The 25,094-nt window shown below is 36.9% G+C and overlaps 1 protein-coding gene across 7 annotated transcripts in view; it reads right to left on the bottom strand.

The window, feature by feature from the left end:
- Positions 1–25,094, bottom strand: part of GRAMD1C (GRAM domain containing 1C) — an 88,079-nt gene that overhangs the window by 22,286 nt on the left and 40,699 nt on the right. For 4 of the 7 annotated variants that reach the window (XM_077884263.1, XM_077884262.1, XM_077884268.1 and 1 more), the window contains 3 exons: positions 12,343–12,461; positions 9,326–9,458; positions 6,015–6,177 (listed from right to left, as the gene is read on the bottom strand). In XM_077884263.1, the coding sequence (XP_077740389.1) occupies positions 6,015–6,177; positions 9,326–9,458; positions 12,343–12,461 (415 nt within the window). Of the gene's footprint in view, positions 1–6,014; positions 6,178–9,325; positions 9,459–12,342; positions 12,462–15,251; positions 15,584–23,073; positions 23,270–25,094 lie in introns of those variants that run through there. The other 3 variants (XM_077884267.1, XM_077884265.1, XM_077884266.1) reach the window with 3 other exon arrangements.

Below are 25,094 nucleotides of genomic sequence, written 5' to 3' on the forward strand. Positions count from 1 at the left end.
GTGTTGAAAGCTACTGGCTGGTAGAAAATGAAGAAACAATATCTGCTCATCTCTCTTCACGTTCCCTAGAAACATTATATATAATAGCCCATGCTTATTTGGTACTTAATATAAGCCAGGAACTGTACTAAGCACCTTACAGGTATTCATTCCTCTTATCCTCACAGCAATCCTGAAAGGTGGATGGTATTATCATCATCTCATCATATAGATGAGGAAAATGAGGGAAAGAGAGAACTTCCAAAGCTCCATAGCTGATGAGTGACCGAAATGGAACTTGGATTCACTGCAGCTCCATGGCGTACCAACTTAACCTCTATTTTATACTGCTAGGAGTTTAACTTAGAAGAATCAAAAGGAAAGAAAAGAAGAGAGAAGAAAAAAAGTTGAGAAGAAATAAGATAGCTAGGAATAAGAGTCTGGTAAAAGAAATAGAGCAAAGCAATCCAATATGAAATTTTAATGATTTCAGGACTGGGATTATTTATTGTCTCAAGGATTATGTTCCATTGATACAGAATAAAAACTGTGACAAAAGCTCCCCCTATTACAGATATCATGCACTAAGATGCGTAGAGCATCTGTCAATATTAAACCATTGGGAAGCAGCCTGGTCAGGTAAAGGCAGGTAAATTCTTCTAGCTCTGCCTTTATCCCAACGATTGCTTTTTCTCCCTCATTAAATGATTTCTGTCTATCTATTTTGCTACAGGTGCAGAGAACTCAGGAGAATATTGATTTACCTTTCCCCTGCAACAATACTATGTGCAGGCAAAAGCCAGTCACAACAATTTCAAATAATGGCTCTTTGGTATAGAAATAAATCACTGAAACTAGGTAATGTGCTAAGGTCTTGTGAGATAACTTCCCAATTAGGCTTGAGAAATAGACTTTTCTGATACAGAATATACGTTCATTGTAAAAATAATTCATATTTCACAAAGAAAGAAAACAAGTAGAGGTAATTCTATTGATCCTGCTCATTTCCCTCACAGAACTTAACCTGAGTTGTAATTATATGTTTATTGGCTTATTGACTTATTTATTGCCTCTCTCCCCAGTAATAGTCTAAGTTCCATGTGAGTAGGGACCATGTCAATTTTAAACCCCTGTACACATTATGTATTTGGCACATAAGTGTTAAATAACTATTTTTGAAAGAATGAATAACTACTTAAGATGCTAAAAAAAGTGTCTTAGGATCAATTATTATTTAAAGGACTTTGATTTTACAGCCATATATTTTAGCTTTTTATTTGGGAATAATTTTTTGATTTACAATTAATGAAGCTGGGTATTATTCCTGCCCTTTCCCAGTAATATCCTTTTTCTGTACAAGGATCAAATCCAAAATACCACGATGTATTTAGTTATTTTATCTCCCTAGTCTCCTCCAATTGTGACAGTCTCTCATTCTTTCCTTGTTTTTTAATGGCCTTACACACTTGAAGAACACTGGTCAGGTATTTTGTAGAATGTCCCTCAACTTAGGGTTATCTGTTTTTTCATGATTAGACTGGGGTTGTGGATTTGGGGAAGAATGCCCACAAATGTAAGGTGCCCTTCTCGTCAAACTCAGGAGATTGGGGATCCAGGGTATCAACGTTATTTATGGTCAGCAGCCTGGTCAGGTAAAGGCAGGTAAATTCTTCTAGCTCTGCCTTTATCCCAACGATTGCTTTTGCTCCCTCATTAAATGATTTCTGTCAATCTATTTTGCTAAAGGTGCAGGGAATTTAGGAGAATATTGATTTACCTTTCCCCTGCAACAATACTATGTGGTTACCAACTATGTGGTTACCAATGGTAACCATGATCACTTGAGGTGGCATCTGGCAGGTTCTTCCACTGTAAAGTTACCATGTTCTGTTTGTTAGAAATGAGTCACTAAGTTCAGTCCAGTCCATACTCAAGAGAAGGAGAATTAAGTTCCACCTCCTGTAAAGGGAAGTATCTATGTATATTATTTGAAACTCTGTAAGGAAGACTTGTGCTTTCTCCCTCATTTACATATTTATTTGATCATTTATATCAGTATGAACTCATGAATAGTTATTTTACAGTTTAGTTTATACCAGTTCTATCATTATTTGTGTTGTTGATCAAATTTTTTTAGTTTGGCCATTAGGAGCTCTTTCAGGTTGACTCCTATGCCCTTCTGATATTCCTTTTTTTAAAAAAAAGCATTTCTTTATTTATGGCCCTACAAAAAACTCCAGCCTCATTTTGTGTATTCCCCGTCTCAGCCCTAGAGAAGCAGTCATTTCACTAAGGAGTTCTCAAACTATAATTTTTCAAAAGTAAGTTTCTTGTTCACATTTATGAAGAAAAGAACTTACACTCATATAAACATTTCAATACATTTTCATTTTTCATTTCAACTCCACTGTTAGATAAATTGTTTTGTATTATGACTGATACAATAGAATTCATGGTACTACTATTGGAAATTAATAATACCCTTTGTATGTAAACTAATTCAAAGAAGTAAGGACAGGAAATAAACTATTTCCACCTGGGATCATTAATTATGATAGTCAAGTACTTTAAAGCCTCCTGTCCAAGCAACGTCACCAATAATACTGCTGTAACATATGAAACTAGCAAGTGGTATTTCAAGTGGGGAAAAGAACATCACTCAACCTGGTAGCAGGTTACTATTTCCAATAAAGAAAAAAATATTTCTTAAATTGAAAATATTCAAACATATCAGTTTGAAAGTGGTCAGTGGAAATGATGGGGGAAATGAGACAGATAAATAAATATGAGAAGAACATGGGCATAAAGGAATAAACCATATGTTGACAGTGTTTTGAGGGTTCACAAAAAATGTACTAGGTAGGTGTACAAGAACAGCAGATGATTTGGGTTTTGAGTAAGTAAGGACACACCATTTGTTTTATCTTCTATCTACTAAAAACTGGCGACTTGCTATCTTCTTGACTCAGATGGAGGGCTTTCTTTGCATCTAAAAGATCAAGTTCAATTTGAGAGTGTTGTTCAAACACGTGACTCAGGTAACTATGTCAGGGTTACCTGGTTCAGTCTAATGGCTGCTTCCCTGACATACTAGACTATTTCATGGCTCTTTCTCAGCTTTCGATAGAGGTCTTCTTGTTCTCACCTCTGGTAATTAATAAGCATCACCTGATATTTGATTTCTGTTTTTCTTTGCTTGACTTTCCAATTCATCTTGTTCTGTCAGCTACAGGTCATGGATTCCAATTTTGCTATTCTTATGTCCTCCTCCCCCAGCCTAATCTTTACCTGACTTTACTTCCATTCTCAACACAAGTGACTTTGGCTAGGGAATCCTGTCACACCAAATTCTAATCTTAGCTATATAAAATCAAACTTAACTCTGTCATGACACAGCCTGGGTGTCTCATGCCATCAAGCCAGTTCATCAGCTTCCACTCAAGGCTGTACCCCCGGGGCAGATGTTTCACAGACTATCCATGATATGATAGAGCAGGGCAGGTGAAAGAAGTAAATCCTAACAGCAACAGAAATATATCTGTGGCCAAAAACATAGCCATAATTACTTTATACTTGTAGACGTGGATACATTGTGTCAACTCATGTTCATCTGCCAGGAAACCCCCAGCACCTTCTCATATGCTCTGAACTCCCCAAAACCAGGTATGTAGTTATTAAGCTGAGGAAAGCTTATCAGCAGCAACACTCTAGATAAACAAGGTTCTACAGCTTATTCTGTGAAGTATCATATACCAAATTTTTAAGTTTGCATATGGTTTAACAGATTAAAACATAATGCTTAGCATTTTGCTCAGGAGCTGATGGCCCAGAACCCATTTCTGGAAGTACAGAAATATCCCTAAAAGGGCACCCTTCAATCTTGGTGGGTTTTAAAATGCCTACTATAGAATAAGAACATCAAAAAAAGAAGCCAGTCAAAGCAGATTCTAAGCTAACTTTCCCTGTATGGGCTTCAGTTAAACTCCACATCAAAGAGACTGAACTAGTTGTTTCAGGTCCCTCCATGAGATATTTCATGATGCTCTGCTTTGCTGATTCCTCTCAGGGATACATGAGTCTAGAGGGAGTCTCTACTTCAAAATGGTCTAGTGTCCCCCTCCTGAAGATTACAATCTATAGATGGCAGAAAAGAGGAAAAAAGGAAATCCTTTCATTTTCTCACTCAGAATGCTCACAATGGTGGATCAAAATACTACCATTTTAAATAAAACGATGTTGGGTTTAAAATAATCTGCCATTTACCTAACTCCCTCTAAATCCACACATAAATTCCTTTCTTTTGACCTTTCTTATTTTCCCCAGTTCACTGACTTCAAGTGTCTTCATAACCTCACAACTTCCAGAAAATAAAAAAATAGATTCATTATAATACTCACTTAATATGTATGATAAGCCTGAGATTTTGAAATCTGCTTAGGGAAAGCAAGATATTTGTTATGTAATGATAATCGAATAAGAAAAAAGTCATTCCATGTATCTTAAAGAAAACATCCACAAAAGAAGGCTGGATAGTACATGTAAGGTCTTACTGCCATAAAATCAGTCTTTAAAGGGACACTAGCAAGGGAGGAAATGCGATCAGGGCTCACATGCAATACAACAACTACACTACTGTCATTCTTTATTTATAGATATGAACACAGCTTATATGAGATTTAATATCATCCTTTATGAATGTTAATTTTATAGGATCAATAAGGCAACTTATTTTTAAGGACTATTCTTGTAAAAAAAACAGGGAAGAAAGAGGAGGAAAAGAAATCCCTGTTTTGGCGTCACTTACCTATCTGGCCACTGGGTGACAGAGTAGATCTTCCTAAAGTCAGAGGTTTAGACAGGCAGGAAATTACTAATTCATCCTGCTACTTACTAATTCATCCTACTAAATCATCCAAAGCATGAATGGTTAGGACACCAAGAGAGTGGAGTCATTCATGGAGCGCAATCCTTTTAAAAACTTACTCTCAACTATCTTTTCAAAAGAACTCAAGGACTGTCTCTTAATGCATTCTGTGATTTTTAGGAACTACTGAATTTTTATATATGTTTTCAAGAGTATGGATTTAGTTTTCATTAAAGATACTTGCTATAGTATTCCCAAACCAAAGCTGATTTAGATTTGGTTTTCATAGATTTGGTCTCAGTTTGCTTTTAAATTTGGATTTGATTTTAAATTTGACTTGGATTTAGTTTCGGTTTTTATAGATTTGGTTTTCACTATAGTAAAAGACTTCAGGGGTTCCCACACCAGGCCTAATCTGAACAGTAACTAGACTAGCGAATACAATCATATCCCACAGATCCAAACAACTATAATGTCCCCCATTACTAATATCCTGAGCATTGCTGAACAGAAAGCAGATAGAGCAAAATCCACTGGCACTGCTCCCTTTCCTGAAATTGGAAAATAGTCACTCCACTGTATCTTTCCCAATGTCTCCCCACTTTCACAAACTTCAGATGTCAACAATCTTAGAATTAAAAAAAAAGATTCTTCAAAATGCCCACTTAATAAGTCTGATAAGCCCCAGGTACTAACTTAGAGAAAGTATGGAGAACGTGATTTTTTATAAAGTTTTAAGCAACTTGGTTTATTATAGTCTCTACTTTTGTAGCTCTCTCTCTCCCTTCCTTCCTTTTTTTTTCTTTCTTTCACTTCTTTCTTTCTTTCTTTTTTGGTAGTTCAAAGTATAATTATAGTATTTATAACAATATGCAGATTTGTATTCAGATTTGCTTTTCCATTGCTCAATCTTCACTGACTTAAGGCTTGGAACTTTAAAAGGTAAATGTGATAGAGATCTTCAAATTCTAGGCTTCTGAAAAGTGGAGCTGGGTTAGACCTAGCAGCTTCTTTCCCCTATTTTCTATTAACTTCCACCTTTCTTTTGGTTCTTTATAGAGTGAGAATGTATCTAATACAACTAAATTCTCAATCTGTATTCACCCAATACAAAGATAAGCATTAAGCATTAAAAGACACATTTTATTAAAATTTATAAGAAATTGTTTACCTTCGTCAACAGAATCTGAAGTACTGCTTTTGTCCAAAGAAAGATATTCATTTTTATTCAAGTCCAGTGATTTTGACGGCATTCTTCTTAACCTCTTTTCTGAAGTTAGTAAAGGACTCTTTTTGATCTGTTTCTCACTTTGAGGTTCCTCTTTCCCTAACCCCTAAAAGGCAAACAATACAGTTTAAAAACAGATTATTGGCTTAGATTTTAAAGTGAGATCTTTAATAGATGCTTTGAAATACAGCTCTTTGAAAAATGTATTGATGTTTGCATCGCATTTCCAATACAGCCCATAAAATATTGGTAAATAATAATATAATATATTCTAAAGTCATCTTCTTTTATAGTAATGAATAATAAATTTATGAAGAACATCATATAAGAATTCACAGTTAACATCAAATGAATCACTTAAGCACAGGGAAAGGGGAGCAGAGGACAAAAATAATGTAACAGCAGGTGCTTTGGGGTGGGCAAAGGAGAGGAATCAAACCCAATTAGTGCCCCCAGACAATACCTGCCCCATCATCTCAAGGAAGAGAATTCCCCCATTCTCAAGACCAGTAACTACAGGGGAAAGGGAAAGAAAAGAGAGAGGTAAGAGTCATATAAGAATACAGTAGAGGAGATTAGATTAACAGGAAACATTAATTTCACAGCAAATTTGTAAAAACATAGTTGGTTTTGCTGTTAAGGGACTGAGGAGGTGGGGATTAAAATATATTCAATATATGATACTATCTATACTTTCTGGGGATAATTGAATCTAGATACATCATTTCTATAATAAATTTAATGTTAGGCATTAAAATATGAATGCTATTGCCATGTTAGTATTCAAGTAGAGCTGTATTATAATTAGGTTTAATAGAACAGTATAAAAATATAAACTATGCAGCAAAGTACCTTCTTGCATTATCTGTGTGTAAGTAGATGACACAGAGCATATTTCTAATTCTTACACTTCCTGCCCCATGAGATCTTTGAGTAGCACTGAAGGGCAGAAGCTCCAGGGAGGAGACAGGTTTCTATTTGCCACTCAGAGAGCAGAATAACAAGTGGGACCCAGGACACAATTTATGAAAGGATTATTCTACCCCAGTCAGAGAATTGATTCTCCAAGCAGAGGTTACTGCTAAAATTGAGATTTGATTTTATTTGGGAATTTGACACTACAAAGCAACATGCTTACTTAGCTGATCCAGAACCTCTTTAGCAAATGCTAACTAGAGTTAGTTTCCACATATATTTCTTCTGTTGTTTGTAATTAAGATATGGTTCCTATTATAAAAAAATACAGATACTTTTAGGAAAAGTAATTGTGTGGTTGGTATCCGAACAATTTTTATTTCTTCGTATTCTTTTCTGTATTTCCTGAATTTTTAGAATGAATATTAATTTTATAATGTAAGAAAGATCTATTTCATCTTAAAAATGTTAAAAAAATGTTATTTTTCCCTTTGTTATTTCCAACTTTCTTGGAAGTAAAAATGAAACAAAGTAAGTGATATATGATATCTGTCGACATCTGAGAATCTCACCATACTGTACTTGAGTGTAAAAAAAAAGAGTGAACTTATATATTACTTATATGCCATAACCTGAAAACATCTATACTAAATGTCAATGAATGTATAATCAACCTTAAAACATTAAAGTCTTCCTCTACATTCCATTCCTTTTCCTTAAAGGAAACATGACAAATTAGAAGCAAGAACCAATGGATTAACTATTCCAAGAGCAGGAACAGAAGACAAAGCCAAGGTGGTTGTAGAAAGACTCAAGATTAGTAGTTTTGAGAATCCAGTCCTCAAAGTCAGGCTTTTGTAAAAGAATCAAGAGATTGCAAGAGATCTCTATCCTGTTACCTCTCTAAAACTGAGTAGTCTGGTTTTCTCCATGAGAACATATGAAGGAATTAGCATCCAGAATCACCTCCCTGTAGTAAATTCCTTAAGGGTCTCTAGATGGAACAGTTTTGCAAGGAATCCACAATACAAAATTAGACTGGGATACATGTATGACAGTTGCCTGAAACAAGTTGATAACTTTTTTAAATTAGGCCTTTTAAATATTCTGCTTCAGTGTTTTCCCAACACTTATTCACAGATGCTGGGAGCTCCATGGGAGAGGGGAGAAAAGGTCCCTTGCTGGCCATATGCAGATTCACCTTCAATTATAATAGCTTACGGTTATTGAATATTTAATGTGTGACAGGGATCATTCAAAGCACCTTCACATGTATTAATTTATTTAATCCTCATTTTAAGAAAAACAATCCTATGGGGTATTACTGTCCTCTTCTTATAGTTGAAAAAAAAAAAAGCATAGAAATGTTAAGTAAGTAAGTTAACTTCTTTAAGGGCATTCAAGTAGCACGTGGCAGAGGTAGGATTTGAAACCAATGCTCTGCTTTAAACCAAGAAATTCAGCTTTGGCTCAGACTTGCATCTGCAATCTACAGTAGGAGTACTCTCAGCACTCAGAATGTGGTCTCTAAATACCATTCTTTACTAACAAGTATGGTCCCTTAGGAGAATGGCTGATACTAAGTCTGGGATAGTAAGTATACAAAGTGAGCCTAGGACACATTGTTGTGCTAGAAAGAAAGGAACCCATGAAAGATTATTGATCATTTCAAAAAAAAAAAAAACACAAACAAAAAAGCCAATCTAAAGGGGCTCCCATTGGCAGAGGAGACAAACTGAGTATTTAAACAAATAAATAAATAATGACTCAAATGATAGAAACTCATTGAAATACATTTTTTTTTAAAAAAAGCAATAGACTTCTAATGATACTTGGAAAAATAAAGGAAGAAACTAAGTAACTATGAATTAACTGAACTATGAATTAATCAAACAGAACTATGAATTAACTAAACATGCCTGCTTTCATAGTCAGCTAAGGAAGCACCTATTGTTACTAAAGCATGCAGTGTGGGGTTCTCATCTCCCCCTTCAAAACAGATTCTTTCTACCACACATACCACTTAATCTGAGAAAAATTCTGCTAACTATGAATTCCTCTATCTTATTATATTTTTAATGATGTATATTCCCTTTATAGACTAATGCTCAGGAAACTGTCTGGTAATTCTGTACCATATCCAGCTCTTAACAAAACCACATATTTTTCCCATATAATCTCTGCTACTTATAGACTTAAAACCTTTCTTCTAAGATAAAGGTGTAGCCTAACATCTTAAATTTTTAAACATTTTGTACAGTGTATTTTTATTTGATCTCACATTATGATTAAAACATGGCAGCATTAGACGTATTTTAAAAGGGATATCATGCACTAACCCCTTTTGGTGGATTTGCATCAATTGATTCTGCTTCTGAAACCCGATTAACTGCTTCTCGGGTAAAACTGATGGACTTGGAAAATTTTTCATCTCTCTCCCCACAGTCATCCAAGCTACTTCTTCCTGGACTCCTATAGGAAACATGTCATTAAAAAAAATTTTTCATTATAGAAATATAATCAGTCTTCTGTACAAGTAAGTGATTTAGTCTCCCCACTGAGGTCCTCTGCCATTCTATTATAAAGCATTCGACAACAAATGGTTTTTTGTAATGTAACAAATAAGTCCCACTTATAACAAGCCCATCTTCTTAAATCACATGCAAAATGACTTTATTTCTGAAAACAAAATATGAGATTTTTATAAACTTCAGAAACCGTTAAAAAAAATTAACCAAGTACAAGCAGCTGTAACAGCAACTAATGCAATGGATATTACAGTTTGTTTAAATTTCAGTTATGGACCACCACAAAGCTTTGAAAGGTACAGGGTAGATGTTTGAGTTGAATGACAGTCAACACTAGAAGGCAGTTTCAGATCTCCTTCCTTCTGATTCAGTTCCAGCTGATATGGTGAGTCCCTCCCAGAAGGGGGAACTCCTGGTATCTGAGCACAGACCCCATCAATCAGTCCATGCCCACCTTCTTGTTCTTCTCATTCCTAAGGACAAAGTTTAAGGAACAGCTTTCAAATGATCATAGGTATGTGACTACAACAAACGCCCTGGGACCTACTTTTCCTCTCTCAGGGAGGAACATAAAGAAAGGAAAATCTATTAAACATAAAAGGAGTACAACTGATCTAATGTCCAGGTCTCAAATTTATTGAGTAATTATTCCTACATAACCATCGCTACATAGAGACTTAAAGCTTTTCTAAAATAAAGTAGCAGCCTAACATCTTCAGCTATGTTATCCTGAGGAAAGAACACCTCTACTCTACCCCACCCAAATAATACCTAGGTTAGCTGCTAAGTCACTCCTGGCCGGAGGGAATAGCAGGGCTGAGAGGACCAAACTAGAAAAATGGCCCCTCAAGCCTCTCCCAGCAGCTGAGTGTCTGCATGTGAGTATTTTAAGGGTGGGAGTGAGCTGTGGAGAATACAGAAAGAAAAAAGGAGGAGGGAGAGTGATGGAAAGACTAAAAATGAAGACAAAGAAGATAGAAGAGCTGATTAAATAAAGCCTTGAGACAGATACGCTTCTTTTGGTAATGGGAAGAAAGGGAAAAGGAGAAGAGGGAATAAGAATCTGGTCACATCTCTGAGAAAGCAGTCACCAGAAAACAGCAGCTTCTCTGGTGACTTCAAAAACCTGGACCTTAGAGCATATAAAGTATCTGGTCAAAAATATTTATTCTCTTCTTCAAAGACTAGAAACTCCTTCAGTTGGCAGGGAACTTGGAGCCCATCTAATTTAACGGCTTCATTTCAGAGATGAGTCGAGTGAGGATCAGAAAGGCTAACAGATTTGGTTGAGGATGTGCAGCTACTTGGTGGCCAAGTCCAGACTAGAACCCCGATCTTCTTCACCATAATCCAAGGCTCTCTGCATTATGTCAATTGCTTTTCTACCCAGCTCCAGGACCTAAGAGAGACTAGTAAACTTTACAAGAAGAGCAGTACAATGGAAATTTTTAACTTTACAGAAAACTAATAAAATATGTATGAGCAAACATGTAAAAAAGACTAAAATATTGATGCTGGGCTGAAACGATAGAAAGAAGATCAGCATAACTAGAGGCTACCTAAATAAAGGAAAAATTGTGTATATAGTGAGACTTCTGAAAGACTTCCATTTTAAGATTTATTTGCTATAGAATTTTTTTTTAAGATTTTATTTATTTATTCATGATAGTCACAGAGAGAGAGAGAGAGAGAGGCAGAGACATAGGCAGAGGGAGAAGCAGGCTCCATGCAGGGAGCTCGACGTGGGATTCGATCCCAGGTCTCCAGGATCGTGCCCTGGGCCAAAGGCAGGCGCTAAACCGCTGCACCACCCAGGGATCCCTATTTGCTATAGAATTTTTAAGTAAGAGTTTTATTAGGATATAATTCACATATCATAAAATTCACCCCCTTTAAAGTGTACAATACAGTGGTTCATAGAGTTGCACAGCCATGATCACCACTATCTATCTAGTTTTAGAACATGTTCATCCCCAAAAAGAAATCCTATACCCGTTAGCAATAACTCCTCATTCTCCCTTCCCCCAAACTCTGGCAAGTACTAATCTACTGTCTGTGTCTATGGATCTACTCATTCTGGTCTCCATCTCATATAATGGAATCATACAACATGTCGTCTTTAGTGACTTACTCCTTTCACTTATAATGACTACTATAGAATTTTAATGTCTTATCATTAGTTGTTTTTATTGCTATGACCTCAATTACCATTGGACAAAAATGCACTTTCACTTGTACAGGTTAATAAAAATGTCTACTCATCTAAATGAATCCCCATCAGTCACAAATCTCTCTCATCTCTGAATTCCTTTATAACATTATCTATTGCTCCTTTTGGCCTTTATCTAATTTTCAACCTCATATTACAATCATTTGCATTCCCCAGAGTACTATCAGCTCCTTTCATCAATATATTCAATATTTACTGAGTGCCAACTACATGTCAAGCACTACACTAGCTTTTTCTTGAGGAAACATTATCTTTGTATCCCTCAAAATACCTACCAGCTAATTGATTTTATTGTTATCTAGATCAGAGACGTCACTAGGTACTTCTCCAGATTCTTAATAAAACGCTTTACTAAAACCACAACTTTAAGCAAATCCTAGATGACACAGTTACAAAACTAACATTTCCTTATATGTCCTGTATTTGTTTACCAATTTAGCAAACTATTCACCACCTTCACTTTTCACTGCATTCTACTGCAAAGAGGTAAATTCCACCCAAGGGTGAATGAATAGAAATTCTAAGTTAGTGAGTGTAAAATGATTCTACATTAATTAATGATTAATAAATTGTGAAATTTCAAGACACTTTGCTCTACCTTGGCTGCACGTTATCCTCAATCGACAGAGACAAGTTTTCCATCTCTTCAGCATTTAAGCCGAGCTCATTGCCATAGTTCTGCTGGAGCAACTGCCAAAATTCCTGTCTGGTCAAGCTCTAAAATGACAGAAAAATTACACTGAGTATCGGAAAATACAGGATTGAATAACACAGTGATTCAAAACATGAATTTTGAAGTCAAAATGACCTGTTGTACAGATTCTAAAGTGGAACTTCGGTAGTTATTTGACCTTTCTAGATGTCAGTTCTCTATATCTATAAAAAAATGGGTTAACAAAACTTATCTGACAGGGCTGACAGTGGGAGTAGACAAAATGCTGATTTTAAAGTGCATAACATAATAACTACTGTAAATGGGAAGTAAGATATTTAAAATGGCCTTTTCATAGAATAGTTTGTTCATGCTATCTGGCAGTCACTAATCTGCAATTTAAATTCTACAATTCAACCAGTCTACCGTGACCACTGCATCAGTAGTCAGAGTTCTAATCATCAATTCAGAACCATCCTCTTACTTCATAATGTATCTGAATATTTTGGCCATTTTAAAAACCTTATATATCAGTAAACTGTAAGTTATATTTTCATAAAGTATAAAAGGCAGCAGGCTAAAATTCGAGTATTTTCTTTGATTTATTTTTAACAAAATCCAGCGTGTTCTTTCTTTGTAGGTATCATAACAACTGATACAAAACACTCATGCATCACATAACAAAACAAAAACAATAATAGTATGATAACCAATGGTCTGATTTTTAGAAACATTTAAGGTGGTTAATACACTAGTAAGCAAGGTAGAGGGAGACAGCATAACACCTGAGGCAACTGTTGGCAAGATTCTTTATCTCTCTCATTCATTCAACAACTATTTATTTAGAACCTACCAAACATGTATCACTGCACTAGAGATGGAAGATAAAAATGATGTACTAGTTAAGCTTCCTGCTCTCAAACAACTTATAATATAGTTGAAGAAACATGAGAGATTTTAAGTTAAATATGATAGACTATAATATTAAGTACTAAAGTACCGATAGAATCACATACTTTAAAAGTCTAAAAGCAAGAAATATTACTGTGGATTAGGGTGATCAGATAAGGCTTCACACTGGAGAGGGTTTTCAGCAGAGCTGAAGGAAGGACATGAATGGGGAAAGTGGAGAAATGATATTTTGGGAGAGGGAAACCAACATACAAATACAGAATAAATAAAGAACATAGGTTAATACTTGCTTTTTAAAAAAGATTTATTTATTTTTATTTTAGAGAGAAAAACACACGCACATGCTTGCGTGGATGGGAGAGGGGCAGAGAGAGAGAAAGAAATAAAATCCTCAAGTGGACTCCCCACTGAGTGTGAAGCCCAACTTGGGGCTCTATCCCAGGACCCTGAAATCATGACCTGAGCCAAAATCAAGAGTCAGTCACTTAACTGACTGAGCCACTCAGGTGCCCCAGGTAATACTTGTTCAGAAGTCAGTTAATAGTTTTGCTATCTAACTGGAGTAAAAAACTTCAGTCAGAAAATAACAGGGATAAAAGACAGGGATATTTAATGGACCTAAAGCATACATATGCCTTAAATCCTTCCCTGATACTCCCCTTGATGAATGCCACTTCTTTTTTCTTTCTCCTTGTTTCTTCTCCCTATTTAGTGGCTATGGAATCTTTGTTACGTTACCCTAGATGACCTTCATTATATTTCATGGAAACTCAAAGAGATTAAGAATAAAATTTCTGCATTACTTTCGAATTTGCCATAGCCAGACTACTAGAATTCCTCAAGAGTAGTTGATGAAAATTCAGATATTATTATCAATACTTCAAAAAATCAAAAATATCCAAACAGTTACCTACAATAAAGTTATTCAAGCTAACTAAAATGTCAGGCTCTTTGGATCTGAATTACATTAGCCTTGAGTAGTTATTTAAGGCTGATAAGACACTCTCATTGGAAATAATATTTGTCTAATAAACAATAATGTTCTAACATTTTATTATTTAGTATACAGCATTTGTTTGATGACAAAGTCTTTTGAAGACTAGCATCCATAAAAAAAAAATAAAAAGGGTCACTAGCGGTAGTGAAAGTTAAGGAACCACTGTCCTTGATCCTAAAGATATCCCCCACACATTCCTTTTCTGACTCCCACTCCAGAAAAGCATTTGTGATTAGCAATTAGTTCATATTCAATAATTCAATTTTTCAAAGACATTATCTTTTAAATACCTTCAGTTCATAAATGGATGGTTAACTTTATAAAGAGAAACAAGAAATATTTCAATATACTTGTGGAAGATTGACCTTTTATAAAAACTTCTCTGGAATAATAAATATCAAACTATTCCAAAAACGCACTAAGGAAGTAGATAAACTAATGATAAATATTCAGACTGCTTCCTAAGAGTGACAGACATGAAACTTAGACGTAAAATATTAACAAAAACACAATCATACTTGACTACATAAATAAATGTTTAAAATCTATTATCAAATACTATCAAGAAATTAACAGTAAATAGGGTAATATATTTTATCTATTAATTTATACATATAGGACCTTTTATATATAAAGTATATATTTATATATACAAATATGAATATATAAAGTATGTATATATGTAAATTAATGGAAAACACAATAGAACTCATTTAGTCCACCATCTTTTTTTAAATTCACCATCTTATAGATCCGCTCATTTGTTAAAAACAATTTTTTCTACAAAGTTGATCAGAAGTGACAAATACTGTGGTTATAGTCATGCTGAATATTTAAACATTAAAACATATACCCAGACTGATATTCATAATTCTCTGAATAATGATTCTCTAAATAGGTTGTTCTAAAAAACAACCTAAATTTTAAACAAAGACTGACCACCTACCTGCAAACAGTGGAGACTCTCCCCAGTTCAGCCTGCAGAGAGTACTTTAACAAAATAAAGATGAACCGAGCAGCAATCAGATAAGACTCAAAAGTCAGAAGATCAATTTCTGGCCCAGAAAGCTTTGTATTCTAAGTATTTTGCAGAGTCTGTATCTGCAGTAGAATTCCAAATATTTCATGACAACTATGTGAAATTACTGCTTCAATCTTCTCTTTTTGTTATGAGAGGCTTTTCCTTATGAAAGACCAGTTCTGGAGTTTAGAGCACATTTGTCACTTCCTGGTCGGTAGTATCAGCACTCTTTCCAAGGTTGCAGGTCAGAATGCACAAGTGGTAGTTAAACCTCACTCTACAGGTTTCTAAGCCACTCCTACTAGAAGAGGATAGGTAAACAGGGTTTTATTTAAAGGGACAGTTCTCAGTTTCTCAATAGAAACCATAAAATGCCAATGAAAATATCTTGCTTGTGCTCACTTACGTAAGATGACTACTGCAATATTATTTCAATCTCATTTTAGAGATTAAATATACTAAAGGTTAATTTTTTTTTCTGCATGCTAACATTCTCTATTCAACTCTGGCAATGTCATCATTACTTCTTCATATGCCATTTCTTCAGTATTGATGTAGCAGCTCCATCAGACTTGTGCATTAATCCTTTACAACTATCACAGATTGTTATTTCTTGAGTATTATAAATTGGAATGGCAGGATATAGCAGGAAGAGCAAGCTATTCAGTCAGATTGAGCCATTCCAATAAGAAGCCGGCACATTATTCATCACTGAAAAGTTTACATCTTCATTACTCAATAGTTCTTTCCTTTAAAAATATGTTTTACTTTCTGCAGAATAATTTCCTGGCAGGGACCTGGTCTGTAATAAACACTACAGAGAGTTTCATCTACCCATTACAATTGATTTCCCTAAAGAAAAATTTTCTAAATGAAAAATAAAGCTTGCCCCAATTTCTACCTAGTTTTTCCATTTAATTTAGTAAGGTGTATAGACAACATCAAATGCTACTCAATGAACTGCAAAGATATCTTTTTGGGGGTTGCTAAAACCTAATCATCTTATGCAATAGCAGAATGAGGGACCAGAACACTGGAGAATACCCCTCCCTCAAACTGAAGAAGGCACATATGGGGGCTAGAGTCACTGTCTAAAAATTAGTGCTTTTGACATATTATGGTAGTTCTCACAGACTGAAACTATAGTAGAGATCCTTATCTACTATGGTAACCAAATTGCTACGAGAAAAATACACATTAGCTATACTGGAAATGATTTTACATACTTCTGCTAAATATAAAATTCCCTATAGTAAAAGATGAGTATATAGCAAATTTAGTACTAAATTTAAGGGGGGAGGTAGAACCCAAGAGTGAGCCCCAAGAAAGCCTGGCATGCAAAAGGCTAACTAGAAGAGGAGTGTACAACAAAAACAGAATGAGGGAAATACCAGAAAGCTAAGAGGGAAGTCCAGAAAGAATGATGTCATGGAAATCAAGAGAAGAAGGTGCTTCAAAACGGAGGGAGTGTATAGTAGAGTGGAATGTTGCTGACTGATCAAGTACAAGCAACACAGAGATGGCAAGTACAAGTGTCCCAAGGAGTGAAGCAGCCTGGCAAACCAGCTCACCATGACTAGTACTGGTGGTGGGGAAAGGAGGAGAAGGCGTCAGTGGGGAAGGGGAAGCAGCCAGAGCATCAGGAGCCTCATATGCCCTGCGGAAGAACATGGAGTTTACACTGTTAAAATATAAAAAGCTACCTACTAGTTTCACGCAGAAAAGTAAAAAGTCCAAAACTGTATTTTTGAAAGATACACCTTTAAAACTATTATCACTTTGGTAACAGATTACAGTGTTAACAAAAAGATCATTCAGAGATTATTGTAGTGGTTCAAGCTAGTTAGTGAAAAACATGACATGGTTGGAAAAGAAGAGGTAAGGCGCAAGGACACATCCAGGTTTCTGGCTTCCTTCCAGGTAGAAGGAGGTACACTTCACTGACCAAAGGAAAATAGGTAGAGGAGCTCTACTAATCAAAAAGATAAAAAAGAGGGAACACTATAAGAATACAAACTTCTCCATCACCAGGCTATTATATGGAAAATGTGACTAAAATAGTGATTTTACATTTATTTTTTCCAGGTAGGTCTGAATGTTGCACTACTGGAAAACTTCTAGATTTCCAAGTCATTCCAAAAGAAGTGAGATCACTGGGGAGAGGCACAAGAAAGAATAAGGGGATTTGATAAGGGTGAGGAGTCTGCAGGAGAAGGCTGGATAACACTCTGTCAAAAGGTTTCAGAATTGACATTAACTTCGTAAAGTGACCCCTTTTGTGAGAATGCCCTCAGCATGCCAGCGCCCTGGAGCTGCACTCAGAGCGGCTGACTGTAACAAGCCACACTCACAGACTGCATACATATATTCACTTAGTGGTAAACAGGCTAATGCACAATAGGGGGACAGTCCTTTCTAATCACCAGAAATCTTTCCTTCTGCCACACTGGGTGCCTCAACATCTATCTTGGCAGTCAGGTATTAGTAATCAGAAATTTGCATGATAAGCATGCAATCAGAGCAAAGGTGGACAGTTTTCAAGGTCCAACTGTGATGTTGGTGTGGCCTGATGATTCATCTCTGTGACTATTTTTCTGTCCTAAGTCCTAAGTTCTTGGCCTATGTCCAGCCAAGTCCCTTTCAGACTGATGTATTCTTTCTTTATATATATTAACACAATCAATCAACTGTTTTATTTTTTATGTTTTTTACATATTTATATATATATATATATATATGTATTTTATTGGAGTTCGATTTCAATTTGCCAACATATAGTATAATACCCAGTGCTCATCCCATCAAGTGCCCTCCTCAGTGCCCGTCAAACCAACTATTTTAAACCCATTTTTTTCCCCAATGCACCTGAGCAACAGGACACCCTTTTGTCATTCTCCTATTAGCAATTCCCAAAACAGAAGCTGGAATGACAGGCATCATAATTTGGAGAGGAAGGGTCGGTATACATCTGAAGAGCTCCTCTCATCACTACATCCCTAATTCTGACACATGCCCCTCCTTCTGCCCTTAAGGAGTAAATTTGAAAGCTATTCTTTTTAAGCCTTAGAATTTAAAATGCTGCAGACTTTTGCTCTCAAGAGGCCTTTGATTTAAATAACCACTCTCTAAGTATCCTCAGGGCACCTCAGGGGCTTAGTTGGTTAATGCTCCACTCTTGATTTTGACTTAGGTCTTGATCTCAGGGTCATGAGATTGAGCCCCAGGATGGGCTCTACTCATAGCATGGAGCCTGCTTAGAATTCTTTCTCTCACCCTCTCCCTCTGCCCCTCTCCCCACCCTCACACACACACTCTCTCTCTCTCTCTCTAGAAAAAATAACAATAATTACTCTCAAATGTACTCTTATTTTTTTTTCAAATGTACTCTTAAATTTGCATGGAGAGCTAGCTTCATAGCAGCCCCCATGTACTGGCAACAGTGACCATTATTATCTGAGGAAAAAAAATAGTCAAAAAGAGCATTTTGATTCTATGCACATCCTGTCTGTATTGTATCAATAATCCTAAATCCAATAATATGATAGTATCACTGGGAAAATGAAAGGATTAAGATTTGAGCCTTAAACAAAAAAACTTTTAAGTTTTTTTTTTAATTTTTATTTATTTATGATAGTCACAGAGAGAGAGAGAGAGAGAGAGAGAGAGAGAGAGAGGCAGAGAGGCAGAGACACAGTCAGAGGGAGAAGTGGGCTCCATGCACCGGGAGCCTGACGTGGGATTCGATCCCGGGTCTCCAGGATCGCGCCCTGGGCCAAAGGCAGGCGCCAAACCGCTGTGCCACCCAGGGATCCCAACTTTTAAGTTTTAAGCCTTGTTAAAAGGAATCATATATAATCCTGTTTTCTTAACAATTCAAGTATACAGAAAATAACATTCCTTTGGCAACTGAGGAATCTTTAGTGTTTCAAGATAATCATTTGTTCTTAACTCAAGAAACTGAGTTAAATGAACAACTTAGGGCATACCTTGAATGATGTTTCTGTAACTAAATGCCTGTGTTTTCTCCCCATCATTTTGCATTTTCCTTGAGCAGAGAATTGAAAAAGTGTTGTTACTTAAATGTAATGATTATCTGGAGTCTAAATCATTGAGGTTTTACTAAATTGAGTCAAAAAGTATTTATTGAGCATCAGATATTTATAATATAACCCTATAACTTATTGTCCACTTTTGAGAATAAAGGGCACTATTGACAGAGTGCCAGATGATAGTGGGTAAATAAAGATGTATGGCAAACCAGCTATACAGTAAACACTGCACTTGTCACTGGACATAAAACAATGAACAAGACAGACATGATCCTTATCTTCAAGATGTTTATAGTCAAGCAAGGAGAACAAAGAATTATAAGTGTAATGAATATTACAGAGGAAAAGTGCAAGATGTTATATAGAAAGGTGAAGGAGGGATCCCTGGGTGGCGCAGTGGTTTAGCGCCTGCCTTTGGCCCAGGGCACGATCCTGGAGACCCGGGATCGAATCCCACGTAGGGCTCCCGGTGCATGGAGCCTGCTTCTCCCTCTGCCTGTGTCTCTGACTCTCTCTTTCTCTCTCACTGTGTGCCTATCATAAATAAATAATAAAATAAAATAAATAAAATAAAATAAAGGTGAAGGAATGGACCTGATTAGTTTTATTAATAAGCATCACTTCAAACTAGAGGTGGCAAAAGAAACAGGCACAAAGACTGTGTTTGAAGATCTATTGTAGGGGGGAAAGGCAGAACATTTAAGAACAAGGAAGATGTATTGAGATGAAGCTGGAGTGGTGGCCCGGGGCCAGATCATGGGGTCTCTATAAAAAATTTTAGATTTTTATTCCAAGGGAAATGGGTATTAAGTAGGAAGCTAATATTAGCAGTTATACATTAAAAAAAAAAAGATAAATGTGGCTGTAGTATTGTTCACTTTCTGTGAAAGGTCATATAGCAAATATTTTAGGCTTTGTGGACCATTCGGTCTCTGTTGCAACTACTCAACTCTGCTGCTGCAGTGTGAAAGCAGCTATCCATATAATACATAAACAAATCAGCATGGCTATGTTTCAGTAAAATTTTATTCATGGAGAGTGAAATTTGAATTTTTCATGAAATATTCCTTTTTTGATTTTTTAAAAAATGGTTTAAAAATGTAAAGCCAGGGGCCCTTGGTGGCTCAGTTGATTAAGTGTCCAACTCTTAATTTCAGCTCAGGTCATGATCTCAGGGGTGCGAGATCAAGCCCCACGTCAGGTTCCACATCACTTAGTGCTTAAGATTCTCTCTCTCCCTCTCCCTCTGTCCCTCACACCCCTAAAAAATAATAATTAATAAAAATATAAAAAAATGTAAAGCCATTCCTACTTGGCGGACCATACAGAAACAGGTGGCAAGATTGTTTGGCTCTGATATAGAGCATGGAAGGTTAAGAACTTTAAACAAAATAGCTGAGAGTGGGGAAGGGCCTAGAGTCTTATCTTAAAACATGGTTGTATAGCTATTTACAAAAGACAGAATCAATGAATTGTTTGTATCAAAGAATGTAGCTGCCACTGTCTTTTTGCCCCACAAATCCCAGACACCCCATGTACTGTCTAAAAGAGAATACTAAGCTCAAAGGTTGTGAACTAAGCTGAAGCTATAAATTACTGCACAAATAACCACAGTGACAGTTTAAACACATGTCTAAACATTGAGGATTTATGTTAAACTAAGTCAAATATCTGAAATAAACTGTTCTTTCTGAAGCAGTGCATCAGAGGAACCTTATGAATGAAAAAAATATAGTTTTATTTAAAAAAATATTTTATTTATTCATTTGAGAGAGAGAGCATGAGTTGGAGGGTGGGGGGTGGCAGAGAGGGAGACTGAGAAGCAGACTCCCTGCTCAGCAGGACCCTGGGACCATGACCTGAGCCAAAGGCAGATGCTTAACTAACTGAGCCACCCAGGTACCCTGAAAAAAAATGTATTTTTAAAAGCATTCTTTCTCAAAGGCACCATATTTGTCTCCAGTTTTTTCCCTCTTTTTGTGGATTTATTTCATTGGAGAAATCAATAAAATACACACACACGATTTTAAAATCATTTTGTTGCATTTACCTAAATCTTTTTTCTAGATTAATGTGCTTTGTTTTTAAGACCTTCTCATGTAAGAAATAAGCTAAGCCATATTTACTCTTACTCTCAGATTCTGAATTACAAGTAATCATAAATATAATATTCTGAATTTAGACTCTCAAAATATTTTGAATATATATGACATGGTATTCAAAGGACTTGTGTGTTTTATAGAACTTTATAGTTATGCTGCATATTTTATGTTTTTTTCTTTTCTTTTTTTAATAGTATTACAAAAGATCAAGAAATCACTTTTAAAAACTAGAAGGATGGGGCACTTGGGTGGCTCAGTCGATTAAGCATCTGCCATGGGCTCTGGTCATGACCCTGAGGTCCTGAGATCAAGCTCCACATCAGGCTCCCTCACGGAGAGCTTCTCCTCTCCCTCTGCCCCTTCCCCCTGTCCATGCTCTCTCTCTCTCTCTCTCTCTCTCTCAAATAAATAAATAAAATCTTTAAAAAAATAAAAAGCGAGAAGGCAACTGAAGACTGTAAAACTGCAGACAATACTAAAACTGCACTAAGCACCTAGCATTGTGCCTGACACCTAACACTTCATAAGCAGGAATTGCTATTATTGTTACAGATATTAGTATGTTTGGGGAAAAAAATGTTCAAAGGTCACTAGGAGAATACAGGAAGGGTAGTTTTGTTTTTGGTTTCTAGTTCCTTTTCTGGGTGAATTCTACAATGTTTAAAATTGAGTTAGGGCAGTTTTAAAACAGATATCACCTCCAACTTTCATTATGTTATGTATAGTACTAACATACAATATGCTTAAACATTGATTTTATTTTGGCAAAGAGCAAAAATGGTTACCATTCTGTTTATTAAAATGAGAGTATGGGGGAGGGTGCCTGGGTGGCTTAGTCGGCTAAGCATCTGCCTTTGGCTCAGGTCATGATCCTAGAGTTCTGGGATTAAGTCCCAAGTTGGGTTCCCTGCTCAATGGGGAGTCTGCTTCTCCCTCTGCTCCCCGCCGCCGCCCATGCTCTCTCTCTCTCTCTCCCTCCTCTTCTCTCTCAAATAACTAATATTTAAAAATAAATAAATAGGATCCCTGGGTGGCTCAGTGGTTTAGCACCTGCCTTTGGCCCAGGGCACAATCCTGGAGTCCCGGGATCAAGTCCCACGTCCGGCTCCCGGCATGGAGCCTGCTTCTCCCTCCTCCTGTGTCTCTGCCTCTCTCTCTCTCTCTCTCTCTCTACCATAAATAAATAAATCTTTAAAAAAATAAAAATAAAAATGAATAAATAAAACAAAATGAGAGTATGGTGTCCACTTGAGATAAAGAGTTGCATGTTCAATGTGAAAAATAACCAAATATATCAAAGATTTGAAACAGATAACTATGGTAAAGATGGTGATACTCCTCTTGTACACACCAAGAACACAGGTGACATTACGACCTTTTCAAAGAGGGCTAGATTTTATTCTCAGCCAGTAAATGCTTTGGTAGCCTCAGAAGTACCTTGGAATTACCTTTCTTTCTTCCACTTCAAAGAGCTTTTAAACTTTTTTTTCATTAAAGTTCAGATTTCAGTTTCTTCCTTGACTCATCTGTAAACCTGAACTTTATCACTTCCCTGGAGTTACTTGTTTTCATAAGGATATATCCCAACTTTCTCACCTGTGATGAACTAAGTGGGATTTGGGGAGGACACACAGATCAGATGCATACCCAAATGCAGCAGCAGTCTTTAAATCCTTGTTAGAATGAGCAAATGCACCTGAAGGATTTCCAGAGCTTTCAAAAAACTTGGCATTGGAGGGTAGCATTAGCCAGGTCCCTAGGGCAACAGTAAGAGCAGCCCACTGTAACTGTAACAATGCATCGGAACATGGCAGGCCTAACGTAGGAAAAGAGGCTTCCCCCAGCACAACCTGGAAAGGGCAACACAGGGCTGTAGGGCAGCAAGACTTCGTGAGGACACTCCATACTCCTGCAGGAGGCTGCCAAGGCCACCAGACCTGGCACCCCATGGCCCACCACCCTTAAGCATCGCCCAGGCCAGGAGCGTGGGCAAGGGGCTCCAAGGAGCCAAGGTGGCCAAATACCAAGAAAGACTCACGAAAGTAGGACAAACTTGGACATGGTACTTCTCTGCCAGCCTGTCTCTTCCCTTAAGGAGGGAGGAGGGACTGGGCTTGAGGGATGGGACTCCCCCACCCCACCTCCTCCTCCATCTGGGGACATCCAAGCCACTTCATTTCCCCAGCACTCCAGGAAAGTGAAAGCATCCCAGTGGGACACTGTTCAGAAGTCCTTGACCAGAGCAGCTGCCGCAAAGTTTGAAAAACATTCAACTCTAAGAGCCACGGAGGCACAATTTATCCACTCCAGTGAGGGGCTTAGCTGGAGAGTGGGGAGAAGAGGTAAAGTTCTGGCCTGCGGTGTTTAAATTCCAGCAGCAAAGGCACCTTTCTTTTTTCTTTTCTTTTTATTTTTTTTTAATTTATTTAATCATGAGACACACACACACACACATACACACAGAAAGAGAGAAGCAGAGACACAGGCAGAGGGAGAAGCAGGTTCCATGCAGGGAGCCAGACGTGGGACTCAATCCCGGGTCTCCAGCACCAGGCTCTGGGCTGAAGGTGGCACTAAACCGCTGAGCCACCTGGGCTGCCCTCTTTTTTCTTTTAAAGATTTTATTTATTCATTCATGAGAGACACAGAGAGCGAGGCAGAAACAGAGGCAGAGGGAGAAGCAGGCTCCATGCAGGGAGCCCTAAGTGGTACTCGATCTGGGAACTCCAGGATCATGCCCTGGGCCCAAGGCAGCCGCTCAACCGCTGAGCCACCCAGGTGTCCCTAAAGGAGCCTTTCTCATTGGCTGAAAATCTCCATTCCACCCCCACCAAGCCATTTTTTTAAAATGCCAGATTTATTGGGCTATAATTCACATACCGTAAAATTTACTTTAAGTCTACAATTCAGAAGTTTTTAGCATATCCTGAGCTGTATAACTATCACCACAACTTTTAGAATATTTCATCCACCCAAAAGATACCCAAATCCATTAGCAGTCACTTTTCATTCCTTCCTCTTCCTGGAAACAAATTGACTCTCTACTTCCATGAATTTGCCCATTCTGGACATTTCATAAAAGCAGAATCATTCAATAAATGTTCTTTGGGGCCTGCCTTTTCTTCACAAAGCATAATGCTTCAAGGTTCATCTATGTTGTAACATGTATCAGTACTTCACTCATTTTATTGATGAATAATGCTCCATTGTGTGAATACAATATACATTGTGCTCATTCATCATTGATGAACATTTAGGATGTTTCCACTTTTTGGCTTTCTGAATAAGAATATTCAAGCGCAAGTTTCTATGTGAAGATATACTTTTCATTCTCCTGCGTAAAAGCCTAGGAGTGGAATTGCTGGGTCATGCAATAACTCTGTTTAACATTTTGAGAAACTGCCAAACTGTTCTTCAAAGTTTTCAAAATTTTACAACCTCACCCCATGAGAAATCCATTTCTCCATATCCTCAACATTTGTTAATGTCTTTTATTTCAGCCATCCCACTGGGTGTGAAGTGGTATCTTGTTGTGGTTTTATATTTCCCTAATGGCTAATGGCATTGCACATCTTTGCATGCACTTGTTGACCACTTGTATATCTTCTTTGGAGAAA

This window comes from Canis aureus, chromosome 35 (assembly GCF_053574225.1).
Source record: "Canis aureus isolate CA01 chromosome 35, VMU_Caureus_v.1.0, whole genome shotgun sequence".
NCBI lineage: Eukaryota > Metazoa > Chordata > Mammalia > Carnivora > Canidae > Canis > Canis aureus.